The sequence below is a fragment of the Ambystoma mexicanum genome, chromosome 1q, assembly GCF_040938575.1.
Source record: "Ambystoma mexicanum isolate Mex_15411 chromosome 1q, UKY_AmexF1_1, whole genome shotgun sequence".
Classification (NCBI taxonomy): domain Eukaryota; kingdom Metazoa; phylum Chordata; class Amphibia; order Caudata; family Ambystomatidae; genus Ambystoma; species Ambystoma mexicanum.
Window position 1 is genome coordinate 1,508,732,886 of NC_090922.1, and position 22,108 is coordinate 1,508,754,993.

Sequence of the window (22,108 nt, forward strand, 5' to 3'; positions counted from 1 at the left end):
CATGGATGTGGCATGCTGAAGATGGCCTGGCATAGAGACATGGATGTGGCATTCTGAAGATGGCCAGGCGTAGAGACATGGATGTGGCATGCTGAAGATGGCCTGGCATAGAGACATGGGTGTGGCATGCTGAAGATGGCCAGGCGTAGAGACATGGATGTGGCATGCTGAAGATGGCCTGGCATAGAGACATGGGTGTGGCATGCTGAAGATGGCCAGGCATAGAGACATGGATGTGGCATGCTGAAGATGGCCTGGCATAGAGACATGGATGTGGCATGCTGAAGACGGCCAGGCATAGAGACATGGATGTGGCATGCCGAAGACGGCCAGGCATAGAGACATGGGTGTGGCATGCTGTAGATGAACCCGGCATGCTGAGGATGTCCACCTTACCGTAGAGACACCAATATCAAAATAGATGGCAAGTGCAGCACTGCCCTTTCTTTAACATTGACCGAAACAGATCTGGCGAGCTGTGTGGGGCAGCAGCACTGCTCTGGTGCTCATCAGGAGGGCCCACAGTTGATCCCCAATTCAGGCGGTGGCATGTTGAGTCCCTGGGCCTCAACAGACGTGAGGCTCCAAGGGATTTAGATTTTTCCCAAACTTCGAAATTTGGAATCCAAGACTTTTCCAGAAGCCCCACCCACCCAATATTCTGCCACTTATTCCTGTTTTTATGATCCTTCTGCTATTTTCCAAACCTTTACTCTCAGTGGCTCAGACTTAAGGTAAATCTTTTTATCAGCAGCTCATTTTTGGCTAATCCTCCCATCTGCGATGAAAGCAACAAGAACTTCTAGAAAGTCTTGAGATTTTGGATTCCGGGGCTTAACTAACTCAAATTAAGCAAAGACCGACGCGCGAACGCGCTAGAGAAAGGCGTAGGCAAGCATTAAAGGGTTCAAGGTTAAAATCAGGAATTTGGAAAGGAAGTGGGAATGCTCAGATTTTGAAAAAACATCAACAGAACTATAAAAAGGAAATGGATAAATCTAAAAACATATTTTTCTGACAAGAGAATGACACAACATCGAATGCCACCAAGGATCTGCTTACAGTAGTAAACGATTTTTGTAAGGGATTGTTGACCAACTATCCAAACACTTCACTAACTAAATTAAGAACATCAGAACTGAACTGACCGATGCAAACACTACCTCGCTTTTTTGCAAAACATTATCCAGAAAAAAGGATTTAGAAACACAAGTATTTAGCGAGTACAAGGCACTGGACCATGCCATGCCATGCTGAAGCAGCTGCTAAATGTCCCAGCTGCCCTCTTGACACAATACCTGCTAATCTAGCCAAAATAGCTATTCCACATTTTCTTAAGAAGTTGAATATTTCCAAATAAATTGAAATGTTTAACAATCAACCCCATTTTAAAGCTTACCTTAGTCCACAATGACCCAGGGACCTTTAGAAACATCTCACATCTGCCCTCCTCTCTAAACAACTGGCAAGAGGTGTAGCTTCACAGATACACACGTTTGTAGAAGATTCTAAATTACTACATCCTGCCCAATATGGTTTCAGACAATGCAGGGGCACAGAAATGATTACCACAGCAACCCCGGACCACTCTAAAACCAAGAGTAGCCTAGAAAAGGCCAGAGAGCACCCATTCTATTAGACCTCTCAGCCGCTTTTGATACGTCCACCATCAAATCCCACTATCACGATCGGAAGAATACGCTTCCCGAGGCACAGTAATCAAATGGCGACATTCTACTATAAGACCAATCAGAACAAGTGCACCTTGGTTTGTTCTCATTACAACGATGCGGTGTGGACTATGGTGTACCACAAGGTTCAGCTCTGTCCCCAAATCCTAATCACTATATTCGCCCCCCAATGGATACGATTCATAGCTACAGTCTAGACTTTTACAATTATGCAGACGATACAACGGCCTAGACGTCTAGACGTCGGTCTAACCAATGACGTATGTTCTGACACAGTAGGAGATTGTTTCACTGCAATTACAATCTGGACACACGGCAATCTACTAAAAATCAATCCAGACAAAACAGAAATCATAAGAGGTAAAATGGATCCCTTACATTGGAGACTTTTCTTTTGGCCTAGTAGTTAGGGCCAGTGCCCAGAAACTAAACACCAAGTTAAAAACGTTGATGAAGAACCTTAAATAAGAAAATATGTACAGTAAGAAAAATAAGTTGTTTCCTCTTTATAAAGATCGGACACTTGCTAGCATACTTTATCTTCACCCATCAAGTACTTGTAATGACCTCCTCGGTCTCCTTTAGACTAGACTAAAGCAATAGTATTTACCTGGGATTGCCAAACCATATGATACTAGGAAGGATATAGAAAGTGGCAGCCAGAAACTTGCCGAAATTTAAAAAATATGACCCCATATTACCAGCGCTACACTCCTTGCACTAGTTGTCATGTTCTCATGTTCAAAATGTCTGACCATAACTCCCGACTCCCGCCTCCTGTCCCACAGATTTAGACGGTACACCCCACAAAGGCTGTCTGAGATCAAGCAATGAAAGATTAGTAAATATTCCATGGTACAGCAAAGAAAACCAAGGTGGACGTTACTTCTCGGCGCAAGCTGTCAAACTATGGAACTTGATCGCACGATCTCTTCGTAAAGAAACAAACCTTATGCTTTTCCGTAAAGACTTCACAACCTACCATTTCGGTGTTGAGCGGGCTCAAAAGTCACTGCTATGCCGGAGGTACTGGAATCCCTCCAAACCAAGCTCAACGAGGAAGTAGACCGAGTGCAAGGCAAAGGTCAACTTTATCATCACCCAAATGAAGCAGGGACCGCAAACAAGCATATAAATCTCGAGGTGCTCGTTCAATGCATGCAGAAACACCACCTCAAGTACCTTAGACGCGTCATATATGGAGTCCTACGTCATCACAATTTTACAAAACCTACGGAGAATGAGGATAGGTTACTGGGGGTGACTACATATAGATCGTGTATGGGTTAAACTTTTGATTGAGTTAATTAATGATGGTGCCTCCTGAGACCACCCCAATATTGATAAAAGTACGAGTACAGCATTTCTAAGAAAAACTAATGGCTGGCATACCACGCAGTGGGCGGCATGACACTAAGGGATTTGATTGGTTGGCTTCTTACCAACTAACCTTGGACATTTGACAGGGCATCAAGATATGCGCCAGACTGCAAGTAGAGTAGGGGTAGAGAGGCCCATGGACTGTCTTCTATTCATTACCTAAGTTACCACCCCTCATTCCAAGGCCCTGAGCCCAGGCGATCGCTGTATTTGGCCTTGTGTGGCAGCTAGTGTCAATGGGTGCTTTTAAAGAGTACCACAGGTGTCTTAACTGGTAGTTCCTAGTGAATAGACAGAGTTCTCCAATTATAAATCACATGTTAGGGAACCGTGTACGAAATGAAATGAACTTGACTGGGATTTTAGTTAATATTAACGTGTGCGCTGTGTTTTCTGTTGCCTCTAGAGACACTCGAGTTATTCTCCATGGGGTCTTTTGGTCCACTGAGCCACTCCACTTTGCTAACAGAGATGGGTTGTGTTCTTTGTAACCTTTATTTAATGGGGTGGAAGGGGGGGGGGGAGGGGAGTATCCTGCTTGCATCCTGGGAAAGCTCTCTCGTTTGGTGGCGTCCTGGGAACTGCCATCTCGTGCCTTTGCTCGGACATTCCCCTCCTCCCCATCTCGCTGTAACCTTGGTAATAGTTGCCGGCCACTCCCTGAGCGCAGCACAGCTCTGTATATCCATGGATTCAGCATTTTGAGTTCTCTTAGTCCACCGTAAGAGCATGTAGCGGCTTCCATTTTGAAGAAGATGGCTGCTCATTACTGCTGCGTTTCTAGGTTAGTGAGCTATACTCGCATGTCATTCATGTTGCATTCAGCTGGTTTATTGCTTATGTTACGTTTTAATGGCTTTGTGGTTGCAAATCTTAATATTCTTCATGTACAAAGGTAAATTTGACCTACTGCGATTTCTTCGTGTCTAGTGTGTGCGTCTTCGAAATGTTGCAACGTCAGCTTGACTGCTTTTGCCATCTACAGCTTAGATTGTCTCGATGTCCTGTTGTCCCTGCCTGGGATGAGGGCGGTACGGTTCTCTGAGTGAGTAACGGTTCTCACCGGTGCGGTTGTGGATAGGGGGCGGGGCAGAAGCTACGGATGACGCAGTCATCGGCCTTTTCTACGGTTACATCTTTTCTACTCTGGCGGGTTATTTCCTGCCGATAGCGCCACGGTACCTTCAGGGGGAAGAGCGCTTCATAAAAACCATCTTAGCACAAGCAGCGTATCCTTGCGAAGAGTGGCAGCCCCACACGCCAGACTGAACCAATGGGAGACCCCAGCCCCAACTGAGAAAGGTTTGCACCTATTGCACTTTGCACACACTGCAGGTCACAGATGGGAAACTCGGCAGGTGCAACACAGTCTTTGATTGGAGGGCAATTAAAGGGAAGCCAAATGAGTTGGCTGATAACATGAATTACTCAAGCACTTAAAAGTGCACAACTGTTGCTGTGTGGAATACAATGGGCCATTGTCACTATTATTTTAGAGTCTGGCACAAGTTTTGGCGTCGATTGATCTGTAAATGCGGCGGGTGGGGGAGGGGTATTTTCCAAGAACAAAATGAAACTTTCCCATAAAGGCGGGGCAGCCTGGCCCAACCAGGGAGCCCACGGGTTCGAAGCCAGCATTGAGACAGATGAGAACAACTGCAGGCCGGGGGACATGCACAAAAAAGGGGCAGTGGGGCACAGCAGGTCTCACTCTGGAAACTATCACCAGCGAAAGGATAGCTTGGTGGGTTGCGCACCTATTGCACGGGTCTGTCAGTATCTTTAAAGCCACAAAGCAATACGCAAGACCGACCCTGGGATCATGAATCGAGGAAGGGACGCGACCCAAACGCAAAAATGGCTTCACACATTAAAGGAATATCTCCAGGGTGATCCGTGTTTACTATGGCTTTCAAAGCAAGTTCACCCACATTCCAGTAAACGCCGACGAGTAATAATTCAGCCCAAGTTAAGGAGCGGGCACATTTCAGTTCATGTCAACCATCCTCCGGGGCTTAAATAACAGGTACATACAAACCAAATGGATGAAAAACCCATGATTCTCTTACAGGCTTCTACGGCTCCCACGGTATATCCACTAACTCAGGAGGCCGGGGCTCGGGATGCAGGAGGCCGGGGCTCGGGATGCAGGAGGCCGGGGCTCGGGAAGCAGGAGGCCGGGGCTCGGGAAGCAGGAGGCCGGGGCTCGGGAAGCAGGAGGCCGGGGCTCGGGAAGCAGGAGGCCGGGGCTCGGGAAGCAGGAGGCCGGGGCTCGGGAAGCAGGAGGCCGGGGCTCGGGAAGCAGAGGCCGGGGCTCGGGATGCAGAGGCCGGGGCTCGGGAGGGGCTCGGGAGGCAGGAGGCCGGGGATCGGGAAGCAGGAGGCCGGGGCTCGGGAAGCAGGAGGCCGGGGCTCGGGAGGCAGGAGGCCGGGGCTCGGGAGGCAGGAGGCCGGGGCTCGGGATGCAGGAGGCCGGGGCTCGGGATGCAGGAGGCCGGGGCTCGGGATGCAGGAGGCCGGGGCTCGGGATGCAGAGGCCGGGGCTCGGGATGCAGAGGCCGGGGCTCGGGATGCAGAGGCCGGGGCTCGGGATGCAGAGGCCGGGGTCGGGGCTCGGGATGCAGGAGGCCGGGGCTCGGGATGCAGGAGGCCGGGGCTCGGGATGCAGGAGGCCGGGGCTCGGGAAGCAGGAGGCCGGGGCTCGGGAAGCAGGAGGCCGGGGCTCGGGAAGCAGGAGGCCGGGGCTCGGGAAGCAGGAGGCCGGGGCTCGGGATGCAGGAGGCCGGGGCTCGGGATGCAGGAGGCCGGGGCTCGGGATGCAGGAGGCCGGGGCTCGGGATGCAGGAGGCCGGGGCTCGGGATGCAGGAGGCCGGGGCTCGGGATGCAGGAGGCCGGGGCTCGGGATGCAGGAGGCCGGGGCTCGGGATGCAGGAGGCCGGGGCTCGGGAAGCAGGAGGCCGGGGCTCGGGATGCAGGAGGCCGGGGCTCGGGATGCAGGAGGCCGGGGCTCGGGATGCAGGAGGCCGGGGCTCGGGATGCAGGAGGCCGGGGCTCGGGAAGCAGGAGGCCGGGGCTCGGGAAGCAGGAGGCCGGGGCTCGGGATGCAGAGGCCGAGGCTCGGGATGTAGAGGCAGGGGCTCGGGATGCAGAGGCAGTCCCTCTAGAACAGCAGCTCAAATAAGTGCCTTTTTACCAAAGTAAGGTTTAATGGAAGTAGAAAAAAAATACTAAAGCTATTCCTTTAACGCTTGGGAAGTGCACGTCCTCCCGTAAAGGGCGACACAATCTTGCACACTGTTTTGCCACAAAACCATAGTGCAGGCCACCAGCACCTGGTTATACTTGATATCTCGCATTTCGTAAACTGTGCAACTTCTTGAGAGCTGTGGTCCCATTAAGCCAATAACGGAGCTCGGTGGGGCACTGCACCCCCTGCAGAGACTTGTGCATAACCTGCAGGTCACTGGCTGCAATACTGGTGGGGTTGACTCCACTTTTAATTATTCAGAGAGGGCTAGACATACCAGTAAAATGTTGTGGGCAATGTGATTACCTGGGCTATACACAGGCAATCTCTAGCTTTTAGACATCCCCAAAAGCCAATACTCAACCTGCTGAGCTATCTAATGTTTGTAAAACAGTGCCTCCACCATGCACCAGGTGCCCCCTGCGGCAGTAGAGGGCTGGCACAGGCATGGCGTGATAACTTAAGCCTGGAGGGCTATTATTACCGATTGCATGCATTACAGCCCCGGCTTTATTTGCGTTGGCAGGTATTGCACTGTTTGTGGAATACACAATGTGATTTAGTCGCATCAAATATTTATTCACCTCTCATGCCCTCTTGTAGGCAGAAAAACAATGCAGTGACAGGCCTCGGTGGCTGAGCGGTGACAGGCCTCGGTGGCTGAGCGGTGACAGGCCTCGGTGGCTGAGCGGTGACAGGCCTCGGTGACTGAGCGGTGACAGGCCTCGGTGGCTGAGCGGTGACAGGCCTCGGTGACTGAGCGGTGACAGGCCTCGGTGGCTGAGCGGTGACAGGCCTCGGTGGCTGAGCGGTGACAGGCCTCGGTGACTGAGCGGTGACAGGCCTCGGTGGCTGAGCGGTGACAGGCCTCGGTGGCTGAGCGGTGACAGGCCTCGGTGGCTGAGCGGTGACAGGCCTCGGTGACTGAGCGGTGACAGGCCTCGGTGGCTGAGCGGTGACAGGCCTCGGTGGCTGAGCGGTGACAGGCCTCGGTGGCTGAGCGGTGGCAGGCCTCGGTGGCTGAGCGGTGACAGGCCTCGGTGGCTGAGCGGTAACCCCCAAAACCAGGAGCCAATGAATGAAGGGCTATATTCAACAGGTTTCAGCAGAGTTTGCCACAGAGTTTGCTCCGTGAGGTAAACCACCTGCTGCAGCCACGTTTTATTATTACGACCTTCCTAGGTACATAAATAAGGAGTGTGACCTGGGGAACATAGCATCACCAGTTTCCAGTGGCATACCGAGTGGAGTGGGGGTGCAGGGGCCTGCTACCCCACCCCCAACTACCAGTGGTTCTTTGACTAGCCAGGACGGCACATTTAGGATTGGGGCACCTCTGCCGAGCGGGAACAGTGTCTCACTGGCATGAGAGTTCCTTCTCAGCGCCCTCATTGTCCTGGCAGCAGGACACCTTTGCCCTACGTACTGCTCATCACTGGAGCAGATCATTTAAAGTGGGAGCGATTCACAGATGATGGCTCATTTAAGAGACCGTTGTTTTGGACAAAAACTTCTTAACGTTTGTTAAGAATTGCAAAGGGGCATATTTATTTTGAAAACCCACGCAAAGTACGCGTTAGCAGCCTAAAATATATACCCTCCTCCAGGACAGATTAGAACGGTTTGGTGCGATACGTTTCATTATCTACCTTATTTTCACATGTTCATGTTTAACACGCCAAGCAGCGGCTATTACAGGTGGAATGTAATATTTTTCTCACGTTATTATATGAAGCATGACTGTCAAACATTGAAACACATACAGGTAAGTATGCCTTTTACTGAATTGCATTCTGGTATTTGTAGTCTTCCATTCAAGGTGGGGGGAATCCGGCTTCCATCCTCAACACAGAACGGAAACGGCATTAATTGACCTGAAGACCCAAATTGATGAGTTGAAGTACAATGGGAAAACAGCTATGCTACTCCTCCTTGACCTATCGGCAGCCTTTGACTTGGTGGATCACGCAGTCCTATGCAAACATCTCGAGTCAGCTGCCCATTCCTCAAGTGTTGCTATAACCGGGGTCCAGTCCTTCCTAGCAAACCATACGATGAGAGTCTTCTCCCCCTCAGCTTCTGCAGACCCAATCCAAATGTCCCTGTAGTGTGCCATAGGGGTCCTGTGTCTCACCCACTATGTATAACATCTTTATCAAGCCCCTCTTCGACAATTTGGACACACTGGGTGTCACCTTCACTAATTATGCAGATGACAACCAGATCCTCATTCCCCTTTCAGGCAATTTTGCTTAGGATACGGCCTTGGTAAAAAAAGATATACCTCCTCATTCAGGCATGGATGGCATCCCATGGCCTCTGCCTAAATGACTATAAAACCAAGATACTGATCCTGGGCTCAGAGGCGAACCTACAAAAACTCAGCTCCAGTTATACCACCTTCAACATTGATGGCAGCTCAATTAAGGTGATGTCCGAAGTAAAAACATTAGGTTTTCTCAAACCTCAGGAAACAGGTGAAATCCCTAACATCCTTGACTGCCTATATCTGTAAACTTATCAGACCATTTCTCTCTGAAACCAGCGGCATCACCCTCACTAATGCACTGATAATGGCGAAGCTGGACTACTTTAACGCCCTGTACCTAGGAGCCAAAAAATACATCCTAGATAAAATTCAAAGGTTCCAAAATAACGCCCAAAGAGAAACTCTGAACATTCCCAACAGAGAACAGATCTCAAACCTCAGAAGAAATCACAACTGGCTAAAAATAAAAAAAACAGGATTCTTCTCAAAACAGGATCACTTACCTCCAAATGTCTGAACAACGTAGCACCCCCCTATTTTATAGAAAGAATAACCAGGAGAACCTCGACACGACCAACTAGATTTGCCAATGCCCGCCTTCTATATATTCCAATATGCAAACGAACCAAAGCAGGCGGCTTCAGCTTCCTGGTCAAAGCGGCCATATCTTGGAATGCACTGCCGCCCCCCCCCCCAGCCACGAGAACCGAACAACCCTACCTAAAATTCAGGCGTGTTATGTTAAACTGGCTACGAATAAATGACCACTGATACCGGACTCCATTCTGGCAATGACCTTCCCCTGACCATGGACACCCTGTCTTTGTCTCATTGTAACGTGATAATTAACCTATAGAACCACTGTATCACTATACCTGTTATGTGGTAACTTTGGCCTATGGCTTTACTGCATTTACTGTATCTATTGTAACCAAGTCATCAAGTCCCATTGTACTATGTGACTGTGCTAGGCGACCTATAGCACCACTGCATCATTGTAGCCTTCACGCGGTAACAAAGGTCTTTGTCCTTATTGTAATTACTGTATATGTTGCATATGTTGCAACCGAGCCTCAAGTATACTTCTCTCTGTCGCGCCCAGCTACCCAAGGGTTCGGTGCGCATTAACAAATGAATAAACAAACAAACAATAATGCCACAATTGTATCCTTTTTGCCTAGCATATCTGTATAAGGAGGAGATTTGTGTAAGTACTTCAGTATAGTTTGTGTACTTTTTAAGACATCTTTATAAAACAGCATATGGTTGAAAGCCAAACATGGGGACGAGGAGTAGAAATGATGAGAGGGCAAGTGAGTCATGAATATTTGCCCAGGATGTGGCGAGAGAGGTTATTGTCTTGTGGACTGGAACGGTTATTTTCCCTGGTTCTGGTCCAGTGTTGATTTCACGATATAAGTCAAGGATACATGTGGGTGGACAGCACCCGTTCACTTTTTTCAGAGGGTAGAGGCAAACCCCCGTTGGGAGTTTTGAGGTCGGCATTAAAAAAATAGTTTGCTTGTTCAAGTGTTTGGCTACTATGATTTCACCCCAGGTTGTCATGTTTCCAGTGTAGACGCTTACCCCCAAGACCACATACACGTGTCGTAATAGCACACATCTCACATTTGGATTTTGTTTTATATGGAATGTATCCTCATAAATTGCTAGATTTAAAAAGGTAGGCACCTTTTATACTTTGCCAGCATAGTTATTGGACATTCTCCGCTCTTGGATCATTTTTCCTGCTAGAATAATTTTTTGAAAGGCAGACGCCCAGAAAAAGCACATCACGCCACGGTAAGAAAGGGCTAAACTGGATGCCCCAAAATTCCACTCTAGCCAAGTAATAACACATACCATACTCTTATTAAAACCAATTATGGCATGCATTATTACTTGGCTAGACTGGCATTTTGGTTCAGCCAGTCTAGCCATTTCTGATTATGGCATGACTTTTTTTCTGGGCATCCTGTCCAGGACAGCAGTGTTGCAGTGTGCTCCTGCTCGGCCTGACTGTCTGTAGAATAGCTATCTGGAGCAGGTCACGGACAGCCGTATGCTCCTGCTCTGCACCCGCCATACACAATAGGGGGGCATAGCAGGAGCAAGCTTTGTGTCCCGCTCCAGGTCATTGGCTGCTTTTCAGGCCCAATAAGAGGCCTGGCTAGATGAAGAACAGGAGCGCACAGCCCCATGTCCCACTCTTGTCTGAAAGTTGCAGGGAGAGGATACGGAGTCAAGTCTTCATATGGAAGGTTGGAAAGATTGTGTGCCAGTTTAGCGTTCATTTCCCAAGGTGCTTTTGAGTGGAAAAGTAGCAGGACTTTTTTTGTAGCCCCCAATCCCACTCTTACAATGCTGGATACACCCCTGTATCGCACCCATTATTCCAACACTTAGAAACAAGAGTAATATGACAAAATACGCTTAATAAAAACGCAGTTAGGATTATTGCAACAGGAATAATACTAGCAAGGTTTACGCAGTGAATAAAAACAAGTTTGCTGTGCTTAATACCAATATATGCCAATTTGTAACCTACATCACTTCCGTTCTGACCAGGATACAGACCCTTCTAGTGCCGGAGCGCGGGACGTCGTAAGGAATGTCGCGAGATGTGAATGTTTCTGAATTTGACATTGCCAGCATGTGAAACAAAAACAGCGGCTCCGCGTCAAAGTGATTCTACATTTTGAAGCATGGAATGCAGGCTCAGCAGCTGCAGGAAGATATGGGGGGGGGGTGGTAAAAGCAGACAATGGAACAGAAGCAAGGTGTGTTCTCTGTGACCACAGGGGAACACGATTGAAACCTCTGCATAGGGATTAAGAGAGGAACTAAAAGGCATAAAGGGCCCAGTAGAATGGCTTCAGTTTCAATAATTCCTTTGTCGCCGGATGCAGGGGGCGAGGGTGTGTTAGGCAGAATAGCACGCAGTACCCTCTGGGACCACCACGTACAATTAGGACTACAGGTGTAAGAAAAACTAACCATTGGCATAAGTCTGTACTACACAGTTTGGTGGTAGCAAGCTGAGCAGCAAGGCTTATCTCAAGAGGGAATGTGAGCTATAATGATGTTACACAGAGGTCTACAATCACAATGGTTCAAGTAGACACTTGCACTTCAGGTTTCTTGGTAAACCACTTATTAAATTATTACACAATCATTTACAAAACATTCACCAGCAGGAGGCAACTTAATATTATACACAAATACACTTCAGTACCAAACCAATACGTTTCTGAGTAAATGAGGCTCCCCGGAAATAGGAGCAAAATAGCATTTCAGTTACTTTGAATGGAAGTAAAAAAGGCACAAATCACTCTCACTAACACACAAGCGCCGTTATAATCAGGCACCCATATACCTCTGACACCTTTGCACGTCGCACATCTACATATCCCCGCAGATCTGCCCAATCACATTGCATCACCATACCTCGCTACAACCAAAACGGGCTGGCAGGGTCAGCTTCCCAGTCATGGCCGCTAAAAGGTGGAACTCACTGCCTATTTACATTAGAGCAGAAGCATCCTTCATGGCTTTCCATAACAAGTTTAACACATGGCTACAGGATCAAGAACATAACAGGTGTATAGTAAACCTTATTGTAACAGCGCCACGATGCCCGTGGGCAGCTGTGCGCTTTAAAAATGCAAAATAAATAAAAATAACGGACCCATCCTACCATCTCAGGAATGTTACTGCACTCCCATCACTGTATGAATTGTATAACATGTTTGTCCTCTTGTTACTGTGAATAAATACCCCGTTTATTGTATAATGTGTATAATGTATACATTGTAAGAACAGCACCAAGTTGCCTCAGGGCTGGAGGCGCTATACAAATAAACAAAATACAAATACAAGTTAGCAGAATAGATCACAAATGCTTTCTTAGGCAGTGCAAATAGTTTCAGTTCACTAGAGGACTCGATTCAGTTCAATAGGCCTAGGCCAAAGTCAATGGGCTAGTGTCTTGGATAGGAAAGAGCAGTTCTTGTAGTAAACGGTAAAGTCTTTGCCAAAGTTCTCAGAAGTAGTTTGAACGAAAAAGAATCATATGTTGGGTCACAAGCTGATTAGGCCTGCAAGATGGGAAAGTTTCACCAACTTTCACTGCGAGAGGTAAATTCTCTCAATCGGGCTGGCACAGTCCCTTAGTATGAAGAAAAGATGCAGCTCAAGATGTTGGTTCCTGGCAGTTCCTGCAGATCTCACTGTTCCTGAGCCTCAGTCGTGGGGACAAGAGGGAGGACGTCAGGGGGACTCCTGCACTGCACGGGGACGGGGTCAAACAAGCTGGCAAAATAGAAGATCTTCAGTTCGAGTAGCTGTCGTCAAGCACACAAGCTGGGATCCTTCTCCCTGGTTAATCCTAACCAGCTCCGAAAATGGTATCCAGGTGGCTTACGAGTTGATTGGTCCCACCAACTCAAAGGAAGAAGTAGTCCTTGAAAGGGCTTCTCTGTTGAGATTAACTTGCCGATTCAGACCTGCAGCAGGGCTTCACCGAGCAAACCAACGGTCCAGGAGTTGCATCAGACGTCCTCTTCCAGCTCATATTTGGTTCTTTCATTCCAGTGGTCGACTCTGCTTTCCAGTCCAAGAGACTTGTCTTTTAAACCGTTTTCTCTCATTCATTCCAGCCTCGCTGCCACTCACCCAACAGGGTGGCTGTCCTTGCTGGACAGTCAGCCAATCACGCCAGAGTTCATTTGGGTCTCCTAGGAGACTAAGGACAGGGAGTTTCAGGCACCTCGTCACTTCCTGCCCACCCCAGACACTCAGGCGCCAGAAGCGGTCTTCAGTCCTGAAGCCCGGCAAAGGCATGGAAACAAAGGGACCAAACCGAGTTTGGCGCGCAGAGACAAACTCTAGAAGGACCTTTCCAAAAAGAAATGGCGAAAAAAAGACCACCGCGACCCTTTTAAACAAAGGGGCTTAAGGCGCCATCTTGCAAAACATGGCTCCTGCGATTTATAGCTACCAGTGTTCGCGGTCGTGAAAAATCATGGTAGTTTGTTGTAAAACTACTGCCAGCAGCCATTTCGAGAGCAAAGGGTAGCATTTGGCTGCTACATGAGTTTCTAGACACAGGGGATACTAAGTAACCACTCCAGCACTCTATAGGAAGATGGTGTGTGTTGGGTCCAGGAATTTAAAAAGAATACAGTCAATTTAACATTACATTCTCTGGGAAACAGTAGTTTATCCCAGAGAAGGTATTTCAACCTTTGGGAAGTCTAAACAGACATCCCTGTGTCACTGCGCTGAGGGTGCTGTGTAACACACATGAAAAGATGCCTATGGAGTTATCTTAAAACTCCATAATCAAAGAACACAAGAGAAAACACATAAAACAGACAGAATTAAAAAGTCCCAAAGTTCAGCAAGAGAGCTGGGGGTCTCTAAGGTAGGGAGGAATTAGCACATTTATGAGAATTCTCTCTAACAGGGTGCCCGGGGAAGGTCGACAAGCCTCAGGTTCCTCACATTTGCTGAAATGAATCTGGGTGTATTTATTATACATGTGCCAGTCCCTACTCTGGATATCGAAGGAAAACTCTAGCAGTGCAATGAGGACCTTTAAAGACGACTAGTGATAAGTAAGATCTTTGGGGGTGCACCACATTGGCCAATCTCAGGAGGAAGGTTCCTCAATTTAACATGGAGCAAGAAGTAGGGGCGTGAGGAAGAAGTAGGGGCGTGAGGAAGAAGTAGGGGCACGAGGAAGAATGAGCGGCATGAGGAAGAACTAGCGGCCTGAGGAAGAATGAGAGGCATGAGGAAGAATGAGAGGCATGAGGAAGAACTAGTGGCCTGAGGAAGAACTAGTGGCCCGAGGAAGAACTAGTGGCGCAAGCAAGAACTAGTGGCATGATGAAGAACTAGTGGCGTGTGGCATGAGCTTGTGGCGTGGGCTATCGGCGCGACAAAGAACTAGTGGTGTGACAAAGAACTAGTGGCATGACAAAGAACTAGTGGCATGGGCTAGTGGCATATGGACGAACTAGTGGCCTGATGAAGAACTAGTGGCGTGGCTAGTGGCATGTGGAAGAACTAGTGGCGTGAGGAACTAGTGACACGAGGAAGAATTTGTGGCAACGCGAGGAAGAAGTTATGGCGAGATGAAGAACTAGTGGCAGCCTTCCGTGCTCCATGGACAATGGGTTTCAGAAAGTCTTCCGACTAATACAGATTTCGGATCACTATTAAAGCCTGTGACGACCAAGAAACTCATGGATTACCGCAATCCACCACAATAATAGTGTGTATGGAAATAAAGATGGAATGTCCCGAAATCCACCAACCGACAGGGAATCATTGTGAGTGAAATCCAAAGGGACAAGTGCCAGTACATCCACACCCAAAGGACTGTGGACGGAGGGCAGCCTATGGGAACTGAAGCCAACACATGCATCAATGTTTACAGACTGAAAAGCAACGCCTACAGATGGAGACAAGATCTGCCCGAAAGGTTTGGCGCCACTGGATAAATGCCAACCTGAAATATAAATGCACTCATGGTTTAGTGTGCCCTGCGTGATGTGGATGAAGTTAATGGACTCTGAGACAGAGTGCTCCCATCAACCAGCTGGTATAGGCAAGCAGTAGAATCCAGGCGTGTTGCCCAATCGGCAGACAGTTCAGACGCTGCCTGATGAGGGACAGTTCCCAGACCGGTGGATCGTTCAGTGATGCCAGTTTAGCAACCCCTCTCAAAATAAGTCAAGTCCCCTACCACATGGTAACTACCTGCATGTAGGGCGTAGCACACTCTCCAGAATACCTACAACTGCAGGAAAGTGGACTACCAGAGCCATAGAGACACCAGACAACCCAGAAAGAGCCTACCAGGGAAGGAGACAAGGTCGAAGAAAAGCAAAAGCGAGGGGGGGCCTTGGCACTATTGATGACGTGTACATCTGCCTCTCTACAGTGGGACAGGCTTGAGGGATGCAGGCCTCATCACCCCCAGCTAGCAAAGTGGGGACAGGCTCATGGGATGAAGGCCCCATCCCTCCCAGGTACCAACGCGGGTACATGCTACATGCTCAAGTCAAACAACCAATGGGGCAACTCTTCTGTGATATCTGTGATATACTACATGAAAGAAGACTGACTCTCCTACTGGAGAAATAGGTATTCCACCATTACATCGCAGGCCCAGTCCTTCAAAGCCCATTGCATCGTACTCGTTTAACCCATTTCACCGCAATGCAATGTAGATAGGGGTTGGGTCAGGGTAGAAATTAGGGTGGGGGTGGAAAGGGTGGCGGCAGGAGGAGTGTTTAAAAAAATTACAAAATCATGAAATGGGCTTTGAAGAAATATTCTTGAGCAAATCACGTAGATATGAGAAATACACCCACCTTAGAAGGCAAATGAAACTTTTCTAAGAACAGAAGAGTGTGGCGCAGCCTGATAAGGGCCCAGATATGGTTTTAGCCAGGAGGATCACCTGGGAGGAGAAGGGCCCCAAGGGTACAGGAGGACTCCGCCAGGAGAGATGCGGTGTTTGTCTTCCTTAGAGGAGATGGCAGCGATGCCAGAGTGCGTAATGGCTTGCTGTCAGGTGAGCTTCCCGTTCCCAAAGGTGCTTTCTTGAGGATTGTGAACACTGGCATTATCAGTCGTTTATCAGGGGCAAGAACCCCCTTCATAAAGTTGACCATGTTTAGGGTGATGAATACACTTGTAGTCAACTGGGGAAGGCTAATGACGAGTCCCAGAATGTTAACATCTTAAGTTCTGATAAACATACATCACCTCTCAATCAGAACCATTCATCGAGTGCATCTAAAACTCCTTTAGAAGGTGTAATTATGAAGAGAAGTGGAATAAGTACATTTGGAACCAAAGGGAAGTCGTTTGAATACTGTGGACTTCAAGTCCCACAATGCCCAAAAGTACTGGGACGAGGAAGAGGGATGCACAGTCACTGAACTGCAAGATGCAGCCCAGGGATGTTAATGACCCACACCAGAGAGGGAATAGGCAGTATAAAGGCCTCCCCCAGGCGCAGGACAAAGAGAAGCAGGAGGTGGAATAATGGTTGTGACTCCACGTTGCAGTGGCAGCAGCAGTTGAAGGAGAGAGGAGACACTGAGCCACCACTAATTGCAAAGTAGCTGCCAGTTCTGAGAGAGTCTGTACCTGTGAAGACCTTACATGTAGAGGCTGCAATGTGGGAAGCTTTGCTGTGGAAGGATTTCTCCCATTGGGCCGTGAATGCAGAGGTTGCACGGCGGTAAGCAGTAATTTTGAAGGCTTCCCCCCCCCTTTAAAGTTGGACTCCATTGGCAGGCGAGCACTGGAGTGTTTATGGAGCTAAGAACGCCACTCTCCCAACCAGCATGGGCCGCAGAGTGCGCAGAGGTACGAGCTGCCGCGTACATGCAATTGGAGGAAGCAGAAGTCAGTATGTCAGTGGAGCGAGCAGACGCGTATGCAGCAACCGGTGGGTTCACCGATAATGTGCAACCCCGGAAATCTCTAATTTTCCCACTGGACATTAGCGATAGTCTGGAATGCCTAACTAATGTGCAAAAGTTTAAAGATGTGAAGGCAGGCGCTCTGTTACCAGTCTTAACTTCTCCTCCTAATGCACGTTTTCATGACTTCATCAATCTTCAGGGAGGCTGAGTTTCTTTGTTTTTTTAGGAGGTTCTGCATTTCTGTTTCAGGTGTGACAAGTAAATTAGCTCTGAGGATTCTGGTACTTGTATTTTTCGCACTTGATTTTGCTGGCAGGTGACTGGAAACAACTCCCTCCATAGCACAAATCTTCCCCTTGATGGGGGGAGGGGACAAGACTGGTAACAGAGCGCCTGCCTTCACATCTTCAAACATTGTTCCAGGAGTCCCGGGCTCACAAGGCAGTGCAGCAGGGCCATCATGCCTTACACATTGGAGAGCCACAACCATGGCTTTCCCCCTCCCCCCATCAAGGGGAAGATTTGTGCTATGGAGGGAGTTGTTTCCTGTCACCTGCCAGCAAAATCAAGTGCGAAAAATACAAGTACCAGAATCCTTAGAGCTAATTAATTTGTTACACCTGAAACAGATATGCAGACCCGCCTGAAAAAACACAGAAACTCAGCCTCCCTGAAGATTGATGAAGTCATGAAAACGTGCGTTAGGAGGAGAAGATAAAGACTGGTAACAGAGCGCCTGCCTTCACATCTTTAAATAATGTGCAAAAGTTAAAGTGGCAGACTAATAATGACTTTGGATTCCGGGCTGCTACCAATAAGTTAGGGTGGCAAATTAAGAACTTTGGGAACAAACAAGAAGGGTGTAATTATATTTTTAATAATCAAAACAATTGCCAGAAACAAGAGAGGCCAATATTAAGAGAAGTGAACAAGAACCAACATTGCCCAAGCCAAAAGAGGGCAATATTAGAACCAGTTGATGAAAACCATCATTGCCAAAGTCACGGGAGGCAATTCAGAAACAAGCCAAGTATAACCCTTGTTGCCAGAGAGAGAAAGATGCAAATGTTGTAACAAAAGAAAACAAGCATTGTCTAAGCCAAAGAAAAACAAGTGATAGAAAAAGCCATTATCAGACCTTGTTTAATAGAGGAGTGGGAAACAAGGGTGGCAGGAGAGCTGCCCTCCTCATGGAAAGCATTCAGGAGGAGAGGAGCATAACCTGCATTGCATGTGGCAATGACAAGTGTGCAACAAACAGCACCAATGGGTTTCATGTTGTCCCAAAAGGAGTCATCAATGCTGAGGTAGTTGGAAGTCAAAGGACTTTACAAAGTTGTTTGACACAAACTACACCACAGTAGTGCTTGTAGTAGCGTTAGTAGTTTAATTAGTCCTGGCAGGCGAGTATACAAGGGCAAGGGACCTTGAAGTGGTAGACCTGGCAGGTGAGTGGACCAGGTGGAAGTCATTGAAGTACTGCGATGTGGTTAAAAGCTTTGACGAAGAAGTGACAAAACCACTTAAGTATTTTGTGAGGGAAGAAGTGGCAAGACCACTAAAGTATTTTGTGAACTGCTGTGGAATTTTCCTGACAAATCATTATTGCTGTTGCAAATATATTGTGTACTGTTGTGGAACCATGCTGACAAAAGCATTACTGTTGATACAGATGAACTGTTGTGGAACTCTGCTACAAGTGGAGCGATAAACATTTGTTGAATATTTTAACTGGTGGTTAAAGTCCAAGAGAGAGACTTTTGGAGACTTTCGGCACTTCCGAATTAGAACTTGTGTTGCAAGATGGAACTTTCCTAATTTTGAACTGTTGGTTGAAGATCCTGTTTGAATTTGGGGGAGGGGATCTCACCCAGGTTACAAGGAGAAACAGTTATGGGGAACATAACTGGTATTTCTGTTAGATTTGAATTGCCATATATTACCTTGTTAAGTTTGTTCTAAGTGCAAGTGTGAGGGAGAGATTCCTTTTAGTTTATTTTGATATGCGGGGAAATCCTCATCACGGTAAGGATAGCAAGGTATTTGTGAAACTCTTTTGAGTTAATAAAAAGGCATCTTATGAAAAACCTTTAGCAAATTGTCTGCCTTACATTTCTGATCCCTCACAAAAGGAATGTGATGAACCCGATGGAGTCACCGCGTGTTTCCCGGCAGTTACCTCCTCCCATGTGGTCAGGCGACGGCAGCCGCTACTTGATCCTCACCCTGAAGGTGGCTATATGAGGGAGGATCTCATGGGGGGAGACAACCTCTAGGAAGGTGTCATGGCTTCATCGGGTGAGACATGGTATCCCCCATTTTCTCTTGAAATCCCTCCCATATCCAATAGCCTCATGCCTATTGTTATACACCCACTAATTTGCACACGAAGAATAGGGAGATCACCCTCTCCAGTTCTACTTACCATTCATCTAAGAATCATTCACCATTTAAGGCTACTGCAAATGTTTATTCAAGTCCTCCAAACCAATTCCAAAAAATGAACTTCATGTCCCAGATTGACCAAAGTACTGGGACGAAGAAGAGGAATCAGGTCATGCAGAATGAGGAATGCCACAACCACAGTGAGCATTCTAGTGTTTGCTCACACACACACCAGTGCCCATGAAGTTTAAAAGGCAAGTGAAGTGGGACACCAATTTCTACTGCTGGCGGTAGAGAGTTGCATCTATCCGGGAAATTGAGAATAACGAAGAGCGGTTACCGGCGTGGTGGAGTCTGGGGGCTTACCAGTGGAGAAGACTGCTGTGTGAGAAGAACACACTGAGGGAATTCCAGGAGCCGGAGAAGGACTCCTGAGCATTTGTGGATTATCAAGAGTAGCGCATTACTTACCGGAACCCGGAGAGAAGCAGACATTGCAAGTAGAAGCCACAAGACCCGAAGAAACCAGGCAGAAGTGGTTGCATGACAGAATCAGACGATGGTGCTTTTCTGGTTGACCGTGGGAGAATACAGCAACATCAAAGAAAGCCAGTGAGATTTCCCAGAGGCAGTGGGGACCCCGGGGGATGGCAGCAGTCATGCCAAGTGCAAGTGAATGAACAACAAAGTGAGAGAGAATGAACTTAACATTAGAAGGGGAAACCAATTGCAAATAAACCCTTACAAGCAGATGGCTGTAAATTATGCAAACATAGGAAAAACCAAGACCAGATAATATATCCAGCTGACATATTGCAAACAAAGTGTGTGCGCCACTATGGAAAAGGGTAGAGAGGCTATGTGAATATAGGAAGCCCTGGCAGGAGAGTATACCGGGCAACCATCACAAGAGTGTGAACATAAGTAGTCCTGACCCGAGAGTATTCCAGGCAACCATCCCAAGAGTGCAAGCATAGGAATACCTGGCAGGAGAGTATACCATACAACCATTGGCAGGAGAGTATACAAGGCAACCAGTGTTGTTTAATAAAAGTAAAGGATTGTGTTCAACCGAGAGGTCCTGAAAAGGAACATCGGGACTAGAAAAGGATTAAATAAACCAGGTGTTCAAGAGAGATATGTCTGCATAGTCAAGACAGGGTTGTATGTCAATATTGTTGTGGCCAAGAAAGGCACAAGGAACTGTTGCACGTGAAGCCTCAGAGAACCAAGAGGAATCCAGGGGAAGGGATCCATTCTCTGGAGCAATGACTTAGAACCTTCCAGAACTTTTGTGTTGGAGTCATTTCTTTCTCTTTTGTTAACTTTTTTTCCCCACCCTCTCCTGGTTAAAGACATTTCCCGTTTCACCTTAGATTTTAGTTTTAGTGCGAGGGTTAGAATATAACTTTGGAGATAGGACCGTTTTAATTTTGGACATTCTGACACAGACAAATCTTTCGTTTTGGTTCAGGTAGGGAAATTCCTCTTAGAGCATGGACAGAGAGGATTTTTTCTCAACCCCTTTTATTTTCCAGAAAAGTCTTTAACCAAAATCATGACTCGCTTGTGTCCGAGTTTCATTCCCGATTCTTCACAGATCACAGATACAGCACCCTTGATAGTGGTAAGGAGAAGCTTCCAAGGAAAAGATATGAGTGCAGCGTAAACCGAGGAGCCTAGGCTGACCCTATGACTAGTTAAACTAATCCTCCTCTATAGATGGGACTTCAACAGCGAAGTAGACAGGACCATTCTCCCTTTGAAAGCCCCCATTCACTTGCTTGCCAAGAGATACTGAAGCCCTTCAAAACAGAAGGGTCACAGCATAACCAGTGGTCAAAGTGGGTCGGAGCGGTCGGGAGCGTTGCTCCTCAATTTTTTTTTAATTGCCTTTTACAGCTCCTATACTTTTATTTTAAAAAGAAACCGTTCCGGAATGGTTCCATTTTAAAATAAAGCTGTAGGAAGAAGTTGTAACTTGCCCTTTCAGTGTACTGCACTGAACGTTTCCTTAAACAGCATGTGCAAGTGTTTGGGTGTGTGTATTGTGTGTTTGGAGGGGACGTGGTGATGGGGTTTTTGGGGAGTGGGTGCAGGCGAGTAGGAAACATAGTTCCCCTACTTCTTTTCATACACTTCGACCACTGGCTATAACGAATGAAGAGCAGACCTGGGGATGGGGGGGGGTCCTTCTGCTCGAGAGAAAAAGATGAATAATTGTTCCCCCAGCTCACAGAAAGTGATGCCAGGCCACATCACTACTAGGCAAGCCGTGAGACAACTATAGAACAGGCCAAACGTGACAAAATTACTGAAAAATAAACTCTACAGCTTGAAAGAAAAGCGGGTGAAGGACCACACAACACGCAGGGACTGCCAAACAGAAAAGCCGAGCAAGATGTAAAATTACAAGCGACTGAAGTGAGAGCACTGCCCCACAAACCATTTGCTGACAGTCACAAACACTGAAGACAGACTACTAATGACCACACATAGGACGAGAGGACACAGACCAGGCGGGCATAAGGGGCGTCGCAGGCAGCAAGGCCAACGAGAGACCACAACACATTCTTTGTGGGAAATCTTTGGCCGAATTTATTTTACAAAATGCAACAGTTAATAAGTGAACGATATCCAGGAACATGCAATCAGTGTTATTCCAAAACAAATGACATCATTGAT

General features: G+C 47.6%; 2 protein-coding genes across 13 annotated transcripts in view; one reads left to right on the forward strand and one right to left on the reverse strand.

Moving 5' to 3' along the window:
- Window positions 1-22,108, reverse strand: part of PTPRF (protein tyrosine phosphatase receptor type F) — a 791,126-nt gene that overhangs the window by 718,322 nt on the left and 50,696 nt on the right. The window lies entirely within an intron of this gene.
- LOC138563352 (spidroin-1-like) lies at window positions 5,195-6,253 on the forward strand. The gene has a single exon (XM_069642835.1). It carries the CDS (start codon window positions 5,195-5,197, stop codon window positions 6,251-6,253), a length of 1,059 nt encoding a protein of 352 aa, XP_069498936.1.

Bases quoted from the DNA above. Each gene is read 5' to 3' on its own strand.
- LOC138563352 (XM_069642835.1), top strand. From the start codon at position 5,195: ATGCAGGAGGCCGGGGCTCGGGATGCAGGAGGCCGGGGCTCGGGAAGC.